Consider the following 15,297-nt stretch of genomic DNA (forward strand, 5'->3'; position numbering starts at 1 on the left):
ATTGTTTCTTCATTCTCACAGCACATATGCACAACTTTTTCTTTCTTTTCTTTTAAAATGACACAGACAAAAAGTACTTGTGGATATTATCACTTATCTAGGTCAATTCTATCTCAGGGCAATGAATCAATTGCCACTGGAAACAAAAAAAAGATAATTGAATGATTTTATTTAAAAAAACAATAATAATAATTTAAATGGTCGCTGAAATTATAAATATTTGTTACTGTTTGGAGTTTTGACTTGTATAAAGTAGCCCCTTTAAACCTGCATTGCATCTGTAAAAAAATGTATTTATTTTTGCTGATTTTGACTTTTCCCCCACATCGGAACAACATGAAATGTTTTTGAGGGGTTATCTCATGTTTTTAGTTGTTATAGTGGACGCCAGGATATGGTTGTAACGTGTTGTAAACTTATAAGCCTATATGCAACATTTTTAACATGAACATCATGCAAATCAACATGCGATTGTGATTGGTTAGTAAAGATCCAATCATGAACCCAAAGTGTTGACATCTTTCAAATTATGCAGCTTATTGGTTTAAACACGAATATGTCATGTCAACTGCAACCATATATGGGCCTGAAGGGGTTTAATGTAAACATTATCCTCGTGTCGAACAGTGCCGACGGCAATTTTTGAAGTGTCCACAAGATGTCACCATAACACCGTGACGTCACATGCATTTCAGTCAAAAGCAGTATTCGAGCTCCTGTTCCTCGCCGGGTGTGGTGGCGCGCATCTGTAACCCAAGCTACCGGGAGGCTGAGGCTGGCGGATCGTTTGAGCTCAGGGGTTCTGAGCTGCAGCGGACTATGTCGAGCGGGTGTCCGCGCTAAGTTCGGTGTCGATATGGTGTTCCCGGGGGAGCTCGGGGCCACCAGGTCGCCTAAGGAGGGGTGCACCGGCCCAGGTCGGCAACGGAGCAGGTCAAACCCCCCGTACCGCTCAGTAGCAGGATCGCGCCTGTGAATAGACGCTGCAGTTCAGCCTGAGCGATACAGTGAGACACAGTCTTTTAGAATTCGTCGTCTTTACAAAAAATACACACAACGCGGCACATCATTTATTTGAAGTTACATTTTCTCAGTAGGGGGTGAGGCAAAAGATAAATGACATTTTAGGAACTGCATGTTTTAGTATTTTGTAGTATGTGGATTACAATTTGTTGGGTGGGAGGTAAAATGTCCCTCAATTCTGGAATGACCCTCAACTTTTTATTGATTTATTTATTTTTAAATAATAACTAGACAGACAAGTCCTTGTGGATTCTCATTTCTCCAGGTCGATATTTTCTCAGGGCATTTACTCCTGGAATAATTGTGCCGACAGCAATATTTGAAGCGCTCTATAGATGTCGCCATAACACCGTGACGTCACATGCATTCGAGTCAAAAGCACTACTCGAGCTGCTACTCCTCGCCGGGTGTGGTGGCGCGCACCTGTAATCCAAGTTTACCGGGAGGCTGAGGCTGGCGGACCGTTTGCGCAGGCAGAACACAGGACAGGGTTCTGAGCTAGCGACTATGTTGAGCGGGTGCCCAGTATCGATTTGGTGCTCCCGGAGCTAGACGGGACTGTACCACGTACGGTGCTGGAGGGTATACCTGCTCTCGTCTAGTCTAGTAGACGGAAGCAGGTCAACGCCCTCAAACCTACAATACAGTATGTTGTGGGATCGCGCCCGCTCAGCCGCTACTGTTCAGCCTGAGCGATATAACGGGACACAGTCTTTTTGTACTTAGCCTCTTTACAAAACACACAAACACAACGTGGCACATAATGTATTTCTTTACAAAACACACAAACACAACGTGGCACATAATGTATTAACATTCTTTTAGTGTATTTCTTCGTTCATAACAAGTGTTTTTGTATCTACTTACACTGCCTCCCCGTGGAGAAAATGGCAACTACCACGTTTACTGTGCTCCCATTTGGCCCGGTTTACGTCGCAATGCCAGCCGTCGTCCACAGTCACCGTCGGTCAATTTTATTGTGCGTAACTGTACCTCAAACAAAGTGAAGCGTCATGGGGGGTCGAATTCTTCTAACTTACGCAGCAACGTTTCATTTGAGTCGAATGGCGGTGTCGTGCTCCATGGGCACGTTGAATTGTTATTTATTATTATTTTTTTATTGTTTTCTAGTGTTAACACTGCAAAGTGAAATAAGTTAGCTTAACGATCACTATGGCTTGTAGTAGGCTACAAGGACAGCCAAGGGTGGCATTCAAGAACACAAAGTTACAGGTTTTATTAAGTCTGTTTCCAATGCCGAATTCTTACACAAAACATTGACAATTTCTAGGAGTACCCACAGATGAGGAACAAATCACCGGCCTCGAACGTCGTGTTCTGCAAGTTCTAAAAGTAGGTTAATTTGAAGAAAGTAGTTATTGTTTTCGACTGTACTCTATGTAGTAATAAGTCTTAAATGCATATTAAAGGATCCCAACAGTATGCTGAAACCTAAGAAGTATGCAGGAACCAAATAAGACCCCCACATCATGCCTTGTATCAGAAAAAAAAAAAGAAAGAAAAAAAAAGAAAAAAAAAGAGGCTGGTGGGCTGCATTTATTAACTTAAGTGATGCTCAACATGCAATCCAAAATGACTAATCAAATCCTGCACAGGTGAGGAAGACAACATTGTGATTGTGTGGTTCTGGCTTGATGAGGGAGATGCCCAGCGCTGCCCCTCCTGTGGGTCTCATTACCAGCTCGTCCATCATGAGTTACCTCATTAAAATATCACCAAAAGCAATCTTAATATCACCTTTTCCGCTTCGAGGTCTGTCATCAATTTATTGGATAAAAATCTGTCATTAAATTGAAATACCGTCTTCTGACAATGACCAGCATTTTATTTGTTGACCATTCGAGTCTTCAAAGCACTCCAAGCAAATGTTTTGCACGGTTCTGTATCAATCGTCACAATAGAATTGCTGTGAAACAAAGGTTAGTACACTCATTTCTATCGCACACATTTCATGCATAAGGGGGCAGGCTTCAGTTAGCTCTTGTAAATGTGATTTTTTTTTATCATCCTAGCTGCACTGAAATGAGCATGTTTTGTTAAGAACACTTGGAAAGTGTTTATTCAATCTTGTCAATTTCTAGTCCATATTCAAGCTCATATTGTTGCAAAACTAGATGTCAATTGTTAGTAACGTAGCGCCATAGCTAATTGTATGTTACTGTAGCCTACTGTAACACAACTTCCTTGTATTTCCCATATCCTAACACTGAATGCACATAACTGCAATATCAAAGCGAAGTCCCTTTCTTTAAGTGTTTTCCTTACCAAAATACTATGACAAGCTTTGGGGGGGGAAAAAATCCAAGTAAGACAAAAAGTTGCCATAGTGTGTCTTGTAGCGTCTTTCCAAGCAGCGTTCACACTGCTCAGTTCCTACAAAGTCTGCAAAGCAAAACGTCTGTGAATATGGTGGACACGATCATCCGGACCTTCCCAAGTGGCCTCAGGCTAGATTGAAGCCTTGATTATGATCGATCGCTTGAAGAAGTTTCTCACGCAGTGTTTGTGCATTTGTGTATTTGGGCAGGTCCAACAGGTTGAAGCACGTGTGGGCGACTGGCAAGTAATGTTCTCCACCACTGGTCGGCTGGATCACTAGTTTAAGGCTTTTCATGCCCAAAATGGGTATGCGATCACTTCCTGTGAGGAACACTGAGGGGACAAAAAAAAAAAAAAACATCAATTTTATTTAGGACCAAAACTGCCAAAATTAAAAATACATAAATGACTAAATGTGAAAATAAAAACGGAAATAAAACAAAAATATAAAACAGGAAAAAAAAAAAGAAAAAAAAATATATATACACATTTTTTTAATTACTGTATATTTTTTATATCTGTTTTTATTTTTTGAAACAGACTTTTAGTAATTTATTTATACATTTAGTCATTTATTTATTTATATATTTCGTCATTTATTTATTTTGAATTTTGGCAGTTTTGGTCCTCCATACCATTTCATGTTTGTGACTAAATTCTTGCTCCAAGAAAAAGAAACACTTACAGAGAAACTCTTTTTTCTTCTCTAAAGGAAGTTTGTGGAACACTTCCCAGAAGAGCTTGATGGTGGGATGGTCTGCCCAGTACTCTCCCTTGTATTCAGTGCTCTGAGAAAAACAAATAAACAAACAGAGGTATGCCAGTCTTAAATACTATTATAAATATTTCATTTTTCAAGTTACCCCATCGAGGTAATCTTTCAGCCAACACACCGACTCCAATACAAATGATGCAAAACCTTTTCAAGTTCAGTCCAGTCGTAGTTGGTGTTGCCGATCACCATGGCTTGTAGTTCATTGGGCTGGAAGAGCTCCAGAACTTTGCCTCCACATACTTTGTGGAAGCCTGCATAGAAACACTCAAATAGTGGAGCGACTGAGGTGTTGAATGTGTATTCCACGTACGCGTTGACAAAGTCCTGCCTGTAATGGAGAAATGGTTCCACGGCATGGTCAGTGTGAGTGGACATACTACATGTGTGTAAAGATAGGATTTTATCACACTGTTTTACTAGCAATGCCAAAACAAGCTGAAGCAGTTACCTGTTGGATTTATTAACATTGACGTTTTCACCATTGGGTATGAGTTCCAGCACTTCTGTGGCACCGTAGTTTTCCTCTGTGATCTGAAAAGAAAAAAGGTCATCATTGACATAATAAATTGTGTTTTAATGCTGACAGTGTAATGCCCAAGAAAATAACAATACTAGCAAGAGAACATGTTATGATCCCTGGTGGTTGGAAACAGGATAACATGCTAGCGACATTTTGAGGGAAACATTTTTGCTTAATTTCTACATCTGCTACTTACTGTGAAGTTCAAGCAGAAGGTTTCCTCAAGGTCGTCTTCCGTGTAGTCCAGTAAGTGTTGGAGACTCCTAGTTCAAGGCAAATGAAAATGTTTATCAATTAGATTGTGTGGAAGTGTGGTCTCATGTTTAAACATTTAATTGTATTTGAAATTTAAAATTGTAAATGCTGTAGTTTGGAAGATAACAAAACCTTTGCTTTATTTTGTCAGGCAATAAGATTGTTTTGTTTGTTTGGAATACTGAATATATCTTCATATTTAATTTATTTAGACCGTCATGGGGAAAAAATAAAAAAAATAAGAGACCAATTCAATTTCTTATTCATTTTAATGTCTGGTGCCACTAAAAATGCATTAAGTGATTAAGTGACACAAAAGAAAACATGGAATGCTTAAAAGCACCATTTAGTTGTACTAGTCATTTCAAATGAACAGGAAACTGAAGAAACAAGAGTGGTCTTAATTTTTTCCTGTGGCTGAATACATAGTGTCGAAATAGGTTCAGTGCTTAAGAAGAAATGCAGTTTACATATTGTTTCATAAAACATGAAAAGATGAAGAATTAAGGCCTCAGAATAGTTTGCATTATTGTTGTAATCTGACTTGACTTAAGTTTAAGCTACATTTGGTAGTATTTTGTTAAGTTGCCATAGTGAATGCTTACAAGACTGCAAGTCAGTGTTAGAAACTCCGAAGTAAATACATACGGTAAGCTGTCTGTTTTGTATGAATGGTTCATTTGCCTTTATTACAGTGTAAAACATTTAAGACTTTAACATTTACATAAATATATTCTTTATTGTAATGCAGGTCAATGTGGTGCTTTTTTTAATAAGTAAAAAAATAATAATTACATATTAATATAAATCACAATATTGGTGGGGCAAAGATTTTACACTACCCTCCTAAAGTATAGAAACATTAAAACCAATTGGGTTTAACATCAAAATATGATTATTCAAAAAGAGACCAATATATCAATTTTATTACCATGTATTCACATATGCTGGCAGTTCCAATACTTTTGGAATTGAGTGACTATTAATCTTCAACAGCTTCGATGATGACCCTTGACCTTACCTCCCCACATCCGGCTTGAGCTCCTTCAGGTCCTCTAACGTCGGATTCCTCTTCAGAAGCTTCTTGTAGAGGGCCACTGGGAAGTTGAGCTCCACGATGGTGAGGTTGTAGATGGCCAGACCGCATATGACTCCGATCAGGTTGTACAATTCAAGGTCCTCAAATGTCTGGATGGAACAAACATGAACTGTCACAAGTGTTTGGAGATGCTCAACTCAACTTGGGGGTATTCCTTTGTCATCATGTGTGCTTGATATTAGCTAGCATCCCATTGCGTCAATACCTTGCTTGAAAACCAGAGGAGTCTGGACTCCTCATGGTAGCGGAACATCCCGTACTTTGGATCCAACAACTCTTTCATAATCATGAGGAAGAACTCCTTTCTCACACCTCCTGCGTCAACTGCCTCTTCTCCCACAAAGATAACCTGCCATGAGGAGTCACCACCGCATGTTTCACAAACATCTTCAGATTTATCTTAATGCAACGGAATAACTATCAAATAAACCTTTAGCGGCTTCTTGTAGTCGACGTTCTTTGATTTCCTGAGAACCTCCATAGTGTCTCCAACTATATTATCTCTCCGGACAATGAGGATGAGGCATGGGTTTACAGATTCCACAGCAGGCAAGAACATGGAACTCAAGTTTTGCATTTGAGCCTGATCCACCGCCATCTGTCCATACAGAAAATATGGATTAGATTCTTTGAAACAAGAGCAATTTTTGTTCTTATTTACCTGCATTTGTAGGACAGCATCAGTCTGTAGCAGAGTAGTCTTTGCCGGGGCATCGAAAACAAAGGGATACCTGCACATAGTCACCATACCGTCATGACCCTGAGGACAGACGCGTCGCTGGATGAGCCACATTAGCCTACAACTGCAAACAAAATTGGCATCTCATGCAAAATACTTACTGCCCCTGGGTACATTTGTCTCTGAATCCATGTCATGTAGTCATTTCTAATGTCTATTAAGTCATCCAATTCATGAATGTAGAATTTATCGTACTGTATAATGTGTCCGCCTCTCTCATTCACCTGAGGTCACACAAAATTGGACAGAATTTAAGAAATGATGAAACCAAGCTCACGCAATTTTATGTACTCCTGTTTCCCCATTGAAATGTATTCAAATACCAGGACAAAAACAAGACGTTTTCCTCCATTTCTTACTATGTAAAGGATCTCCAGCAGTCTGAGCGACGTGTCCAGAAAACAGGAGAAAATCCTTTGCTCTGTCGATGGGATCCCGACCTTGTGCATCTGGAGCAGGTACACCACGACTTCTTTGTACACCTCCACCAGCCGCTGGAAGACTTGCGGCTCAAATGCGGACCACCAATTTCCTGAGGCAAACAAAATACTCAGCAAACGAGGAATGAGAAATGTGGAGCAAAATGTTCGTCGCCATTCCTCCTACCTAGCACTCTAAGTGCAGCTTCTTTCAGGTTGAGGAGTGATTTGGCAAACGGGATGGAGATGGTCACGTAATTGTTGGGATCGCTGAAGAGAGGGCATTCTGGAAGAGTGAGGTAGAGTCTCAGTGCTTCTATGTCTGGAGGGGAGTTGCTTAGTCTGGGAATTAGATTCTTCTCCACATTTGCAGCGATCTGACAGTGAAGAAGAAAGTATTTAAGTCTGCTTGGCGACAATCAATTATCAGAATTGATTTTTTGAGGACTGACCTGTTGGGCTATCTCAGGATAGTCGGGTGTAACCAGTCTGTGAAACAGGAGACGGGCCATGTTCATGTCGATCCCTGAACATTTACTGCTGGTACTATAGTGATCTGGATGACTGGTGACAGAGATGCACAATTGATATATAACTGGATTAAGTCGGTTTCAAAAAGAACATTCTTTTAACTGCATGAACATGAGGTCATGTTCGCACATAAGCATTTGCCAATGCAATGTAGTTATCAAGGGCGGCAATGTGGGATGAGTGGTTAGCACGTTCGCCTCCCAGTACTGAGGACGCAAGATTGAGTCCAGGCTCGGACCTTCCTGGGTGGAGTTTGCATGTTCTCCCCGTGCCCGCGTGGGTCTTCTCCGGGTACTCCGGTCTCCTCCCACATTCCAAAGACATGCATGGCAGGTTAATTGGGCGCTCCGAATTGTCCCTAGGTGTGCTTGTGAGTGTGGATGGTTGTTCGTCTCTGTGTGCCCTGCGATTGGCTGGCAACCAGTTCAGGGTGTCCCCCGCCTACTGCCCGAAGCCAGCCGGGATAGGCTCCAGCACCCCCCGCGACCCTTGTGAGGAGCTAGCGGTTAAGAAAATGGATGGATGGATGTAGTTATCACACATGCTAACACTTAGCCTAGCTAACCTCCACTGCTATGACTACTTTTTCTTCAATGTGTCAGCATACAACTCTGGATGATCTGTGGCAACATGCTGCCCCCTACGGGTCAGTTTTGGTACTAGGCAAAATTATTATAGTTTTGGAATTTTCATTAGTTCATTTTGATTTTTAGATTTAGTTAGTTGGAATTAGTTTTCAGGGTGTTTTTTTTTTCAACTCTGTTTTTATTAGTTTTAGTTATTTAAAAAAAATGCTGAGTTTTAGTTTAGTTTTTGTTGTGTATTACTGGTGTACAAGATTTAAAAGACACAATGGTAAAATGAAAAAAGTAGCGCATTTCTTACCTAGCATTATACTTCAGCTGAGTTATATGAAAAAGCAAGCGAAGCAAGCCATTTGAGAGAAAAAAAGAAAAAGTCAAAACGTGCAAAATTGTCACCTCGGAGCAACGTCATCTGAACGTTTTTTTCTATTGGCTGCTGCTATATGATGTCACTTCCGGGCGACATGTTTTTCCAAGCGTCCTTATTCCAGTTAATATTGAAATAAATATACTTAAACCACATTTAAAATAAACCCAAAGGCTCATGTATTAAATTAATTACCAAAATGAAGAACATTTTTGCTATAATTGTTATTAGTTTTGTAAGCGTAAAATTAAGTTTGTTAGTTTCATTTTTATTTTATTTAATTTTGTTAATGACAACGTTAATGTTTTTGTAAACGCCAATGTTCATCAAGTACACCACACACTTTAATAGAGATTTTAAAAACCCATGCGCGTACGCTACTTGACTCGATAAGCAAACAAAGGGAGAATTTCTTGTGCAAATCAAACGTTACCCGTTTCACCTAAAATAAATCAAGCTCAGTGAACATCTAAAAGGATTTACTCTACTACTGTGCTTTGCTCTTTGGCTACTTACCTCGCAGACAAGAAGGAACCATTGAGGCAGCTGGCAGTTGAGAACACCAGGTCAATCTCACTGAGGGAATCACAAGGAGGAAACAAATGAGCGTGACTGGATTCACTGCCAAGTCTAAATGAAGAAATGACTAAACCATGTACAATTTGTTCTGTAATACACAGTCAGCCAACGCTGTTGTGAGGAGAGGACTTTACTTGGAGATTTCTAGCGGGAGTCTTCCTGGTGTATGGTTCAGCCATCTTTGGATGGTTTCCTCATTCAAAGTAAGAACCTTTCGCTGGGGGTCCGGTGTCGCCACATTATCAAGGCTTTGCAGGCTCTACAAGAACAACCCCAACAAAACAAAATCAAGCATTTGCTGCACTGAATCATTCCACTGTCATGTATGTTGTTACTAAATAAAAACTTACATTGGAAGTACAATAGTGAGCAAAGCTTTGGTCTCCTCCAGCATAAATCCTCTTGATACAACAGTTCTGATTTATGACTGTGAAGGTAAATGCCCAAGAGGTTACTTGAATCAATTTTAATGACAGGTTATGGGTAAGTATGGCGGAGTTAGCCTCAAAAACATTTACAAATTTCTTAGCTGTCCATCATAATGTAGTAAAGAATGAAGAAAAGCCAAACATCTGTAAAACTTTTGTTTACAAAAAGAATCAACAAAGATCACTTGCAGTTTTTATTCAAAGTTGTGTTATTACTTTGATTGAGTCTCACCGCAATCATCTGAATCCACAGAGTGTATCCAGGGACCCTTGACGGGGCCCGGGCTTTTCCTGTTGCAGCTGGAGCGGGTACCAAGCTGTCCGTTGCCGCCCAGACCAAATGAGTCCATCTTTCCACATGAGGGTGTGAAAGCCAGCGTGTGTTGCCTTTAAATGCAAGATGATTGGAAACAAAATCTTGAATATGTATGAAAACCATGTGATTTTCTTAACAGAGAGAGCAGTCTTACCTCCCACATGCAATCTGCGTGACTACATTTCCCATGAGCTCAAACACTTTCCGCGGATTGATTTCATGATTTGTAGAGTTATGCCCCAGCTGACCATATCCTCCTGCTCCGAATGTAAAGACACCCCCTTCCTGTAGAAGCAGTGACACCAATTCTCAACTTTCTCATGCATTGATTATGTATTGACAAACATCGAGGTGGATAAGAAATGACTCAACCAATAATTATATTGTGATTCATAGTACATTTTGTGATCCTTAAACCCAAATTAAGATTTTGGAGGCTTTCAGGTTGAGCTTTGACAAACGGCATAGCAATTATATCAGTTTTATAAGCTGTCAACACTTATCTTCCTTTTCAAATTCCTATTTTACTAAATTTGGTAACTCTGCAGTTGTCTTTAATGAGTCTAACTCTTAGGAAGGACTACTCATAACTCATACTAAATGGAAATACAGTGTTCCCTCATTTATCGCAGGTATAATCCATATAGTAGAAATCAGCATAATTTTTATTTCTTTTTTTAGTTCTCATTATATATATATATATATATATATATATATATATATATATATATATATATATATATATATATATATATATATATATTTATTTATTTATTTTCCATTTATTGTACATGTTTTTTCGTTTTGGTATGATTTTTACTTTATTAAATCTTTTTCATTCATCATATATGTTGTTTTTTTCCATTTACATTCATTTTTTCCCAATAAAAGAACGTTGTTTATTTTACTTATTATACAACACAGTATATATTTATTTCATCGATTATATGTTTTTTTTTTGTTTTGGTATGATTTTTACTTTATGATGAATGCTTTTTCATTCATCATTTATGTTATTTTTTCATTTAGTGTAATTTTTTTCCATTAAAAGTATGTTTTTTTTTAATGTACTTATTACACAGTAAGTAAGCATGCACAGTATATATTTTCTAGCTCCGGAACTCAATGTCGTGGAGCGACAGGACATACACTGTTGGAAAGGTCTCGTCGAGACGAATCTGTGGATGTCAGTGTGTCTCCGGTCGGACATAGGGTTCGAGAGATACGGCTTCGTAAAAAACAAAAAAAAATAAACAAACCAAAAAGTATGCTGAAAAGAAAAGCACATTGGAAAAAAAAAAAAAAAAAAAAAAACTTTTCCATATATTATTTTTAATTTGTTATTTTCTTAAAAAGAAAAAACCAATCTCTTTATGAAAACAAAACAATATAAAAATCTACAGAGCCAAATTGTGATATCGAATTTAATTTCCCCCCAGTTTCAGAATATAACTTAACTTGGTCAGGGCTGCTGTGTGATCTTCTCCACAGGAGACAAAAATTACTCTCTGCGATCTAAGTGACTTCAGTAGAGCTGGAAAACATCGGTCTGGGGAAATAAAAAAAGAAAAGCAAACGTCTATGACTAATGATAGGGAATATTCATAGTGAACAAAAGAAAAATCTGAGAAAGTTAAAACTGCTCTTTAAATGAATTAGCTGTCAAAAAATGTCTAAAATTTGGGTTTGACAGACATTTCCAGCTCATTAAGGTTGCTCAGTTGTGCATCGTAGGAAAAGAAAAAAGAAAAAAAAAGAAAAATTATTGAACTTTCAATAGCTTCTCTCACCATTGCTGTCACTGAGGCCCAGCTGACCAAACTTGTTCCGGCCCCAACCGAACACAGCTCCCGAGAGAGTGAGGGCGAAGCTGTGAGCGCCACCTGCTGATATCTGAGCAAAAGGAACGCCCTGCAGAGAATTAACGATTTGAGGGGTAGAAATGCTTTGTCCGTTTACTCCAAACCCGAGTTGTCCGTATCGATTCTGACCCCAGGAGAAAACCTGGCTCCCTGAGGGGAACAAAATAATCATGTCAGGAAGATTGCGGTTGTGATAATAGTGCGTATAAACGATCCTCACCTTTTGAAAGTGCGAGTGAGTGCCAGTACCCGCAGGCTACCTGAGTGATTTGAACATCAGTCAAAGTCTTGATGTTTCTGCCATTGTCAGGGACAAATGATACAAATGTTGCATTTTTGTGTCATTTTTTTGTGATTACTGGTACATAAAAAAAAAAAAAAAAATAGCAAAAATTTACCTAGGCACACGAACACATTCTTCAAAGTTGTTTAAGCCCAGCTGGCCATCTGAGCCAAGGCCCCATGAGAAAACCTGCCCGCTGTCATTCAGGGCAAGTGTATGTGACTCTCCACAAGACACTGCTATTATGATCTGAGCATCCAGAGCCACAACCTGCTCTAATGGAGGACAAAGACGTTTGCTGGATGAGCCAATTAAAAAAAAAAAAAAAAAAAAAAAAAAAAAAAAAAAAAAAAAGTCTGAACATCCATCCATTCTCTATAATCGCTTATTCAATTCAGGGTCGCAGCAGGTGAGCTGGAGCCTATCCCAGCTGACTTTTGGAAACAGACAAGATCTGACACCCTGGACTCTACCAGCCAAATACATGCAGAATCATTTAAACAAACATTCACTCTCAGTTTCACACAATCATTGAATGGGAAATTCAGTTACTCTACCAGCATGATGGTGAACACTTCTCAATCTCAAATAAAAACACCAACCTGGTTTCTTCCGGGACTTCTCATGGCCCAGTTGACCTAGATCATTGCAGCCACATGTGTAGACTGTGCCATCCTCCAGCACGAAGGCTGTGTGCTTACGTCCACAGCCTACATCGCGCACTCGCTTCGCATGGAAGAAGTCACATTTCCTTGGCTCCAACACTATCTCTTCATCAATGCCCCCCAAACCGAGCTGGCCGTAGGAAGCATTGCCCCAACACAGCATTGTGGTCCTTCCTTGTGGCTCAATAAGCCAGCAGGAGCCTATGTGCAAGAAAAAAAGACAAATGGAGAGATAATTCAGGTCAAACTATAAAACCACCCAGACTGATACAAATATGTAAGCAAATTTCGGTAAACGAAAATGTGTGGTATGTAGCAATATAAATTTGTGACTACTCCAGACATCTTCACAAACAGGGACACCATTGGAATTATGCTATAAAGCTGTTAAAATAGCCACGGCTACGGCGATACTTCCGGTTTACATTCCAAATTAATATGAACTTTCATCCCCGGCCTCAGACCAAATACTGTAATAAGCTTGTTATGAACTGAATTGGTAGTCATTACCAATTAGGCCAGCCACGTTTACAGGAGTCGGCGATTTCGAACAAATACAACATGGGGCTAAAAACATGCTAGCAGCTAGCATAACGTTAGAGCTATCTTTACGTACGGGTTTCGCTTTCTTACTTTGACGTCCCCAGCATGAAGGCGATAACTGTTAGCCTTAGCCAAGATTACCACCTACCCAACTTGTCATTTTAAAATCGACACAGCAGCGGTTTCTGAAGGCTTTGTAGCTTAAAAAAACGCCAAACGCCGTTACTACAGTGCAGCTAGTGGGACGTCCCTTTTGCTTGGCATAGCACTACTTAAATATCTCTAACCCAGGCACGCACGGTTTTGGAGACTGTCCAGTGGAAGCTGCATCGTAAGACAAGGCGGTAAAAGCAGCACACAGCAAATCTTACCAATGTAGACTGCGCCGATGACGCTATTGTTGCGTAGATCACGTTGTCAGAGACACGTTGATTCCCACTGTTGCTCCACTCCACTCCACATACCCTTCCTTTCCTTATCTGTCAACAACTGCTTGGTGGAGCAGTACTACGCGTCAAGTTGGACATATTTATCAAGCATTGTCGATTATACTTTGCATACAAAAGTCATCATGCCGAGTTCTGTATCGACCAAACAAAAGAATAGACTTAATAATTAAGCGTCAAACTGATAAAAACGACTCAAGTTCGTATTTGTCCCTCATCGTGCAGTTTTTGCTGCTGCGCTCGTATAGTTGGGCACAAACGTGTGTACCTTTAAAATGAAGGTCAACTCGCGGTATTTCCGTTACTGACGTAATCTTTACATCAGAATGTGGAAGAAATGTCGCGAAGCGTCTACAACGTAGTCACGCATGCGCTGTTTACTGCACTCGACTGACTGAATTTACACCTGTACACAACACGGCAGATTGTACGAAAGTGAAACTGCCGTGGCACTCCGAAATATAAAAGCGCGTGAACGCCATTGAAACGTGAAGCACATTAATAGTCACAGAATAAATAAGCGGTTATTGTAAGCAACAAACTAGAACTCCAAAAAATCCCAACGTAACAAAAGCACGTGACTAATACGTGACAAGTTGTCACGTTTTGACGTAGGGATGCTCAATTATATATATATAAAAAAAAACAACATTATTTTTGGTAATAACTGAACTCCCGATTAGGACGGTCGTTTATTTTTTTTATTTTTTGGTACAAAACAAGATGTTTAAACGTAAAAAAAATAAAATAAAAAATAAGACAAACAAAATTCTTTGAAACACTAATTCATAAATAAAAAAAAATAGTTAAAAATTAAAAAAAATTATTTTTAAGATTTTAAAAAGGTGCAAATGTATACATTTAAACAATGTAAACAACTCAAATTTAGTACAAATAATCTTTTTCTTTTTTCTTTCTTTTTTTTTTACAATTATGCTGATTTTGTAATTGTGGAGTGTAATAATTGAAATTGTAATTGAATTTCGATTAACTGCATAGCCCTATTTTGACGACATTCAAAATAATGTATACTTCATACTTCATTCTAGCCGAGCAAATAGATTTTTCACAAAGTATTTATTTTTCTGACAACTGTACTTTTACTCCCAACATGTCTATTCGTCATCATCATCATCATCATTATTATTATTATTATTATTATTATTATTATTATTATTATTATTATTATTATTATTATTATTATTATTAGTAGTAGTAGTAGTAGTAGTAGTAGTAGTAGTAGTAGTACTAGTACTAGTACTAGTAGTACTAGTACTAGTAGTTGGGTCATCCCATTCAAATATCTTGAAAAATAAACCTAGAGAAAAATTGCATTTTAGGAGGCACTTCAGGCTTATTTGTTTTGGCATTCTTTTGTCTTAGTTTTTTTTTTTTTTTTTTTTTTTTTTTTTTTAGATTTTAGCTTAGTGTAGCCAGTCTGGGCTGACAATAGCGAAAAAGGCTAATGGTTGGTGAAATAAAATAAAAACATTTACACACACACATCATTTACATCAGGAAAA

General features: G+C 38.8%; 2 protein-coding genes across 6 annotated transcripts; one reads left to right on the top strand and one right to left on the bottom strand.

Annotated features, from left to right (window-relative positions):
• Window positions 1-856: 856 nt before the first annotated feature.
• Window positions 857-3,707, top strand: cox5b2 (cytochrome c oxidase subunit 5B2). The gene is given in 4 exon segments (XM_077496106.1): window positions 857-917; window positions 2,315-2,381; window positions 2,450-2,536; window positions 2,623-3,707. Coding segments are annotated over 4 exon segments (345 nt in total). The 3' UTR covers window positions 2,753-3,707.
• Window positions 2,563-14,029, bottom strand: herc4 (HECT and RLD domain containing E3 ubiquitin protein ligase 4). Of its 5 annotated transcripts, none has more exons than XM_077495257.1 (24): window positions 13,700-14,029; window positions 12,723-12,986; window positions 12,236-12,395; window positions 12,058-12,134; window positions 11,766-11,987; window positions 11,433-11,524; window positions 10,130-10,260; window positions 9,892-10,046; window positions 9,582-9,658; window positions 9,366-9,490; window positions 9,169-9,228; window positions 7,623-7,734; window positions 7,358-7,547; window positions 7,111-7,283; window positions 6,853-6,975; window positions 6,674-6,772; window positions 6,443-6,610; window positions 6,218-6,361; window positions 5,935-6,101; window positions 4,855-4,921; window positions 4,587-4,669; window positions 4,283-4,466; window positions 4,049-4,151; window positions 2,563-3,696 (listed from the first exon to the last, which is right to left on the bottom strand). In XM_077495257.1, exons 2-24 carry the CDS (start codon window positions 12,946-12,948, stop codon window positions 3,488-3,490), a joined length of 3,147 nt encoding a protein of 1,048 aa, XP_077351383.1. In that variant the 5' UTR covers window positions 12,949-12,986; window positions 13,700-14,029; the 3' UTR covers window positions 2,563-3,487. The 5 variants fall into 5 exon arrangements, with proteins under 5 accessions (XP_077351383.1, XP_077351381.1, XP_077351382.1 ...); XM_077495255.1 differs by lacking the exon at window positions 13,700-14,029 and adding an exon at window positions 13,616-13,697; XM_077495256.1 differs by lacking the exon at window positions 13,700-14,029 and adding an exon at window positions 13,628-13,694.
• Window positions 14,030-15,297: the final 1,268 nt, after the last annotated feature.

The sequence above is a fragment of the Festucalex cinctus genome, chromosome 14 (genome assembly GCF_051991245.1).
Source record: "Festucalex cinctus isolate MCC-2025b chromosome 14, RoL_Fcin_1.0, whole genome shotgun sequence".
In the NCBI taxonomy this organism is placed as follows: domain Eukaryota; kingdom Metazoa; phylum Chordata; class Actinopteri; order Syngnathiformes; family Syngnathidae; genus Festucalex; species Festucalex cinctus.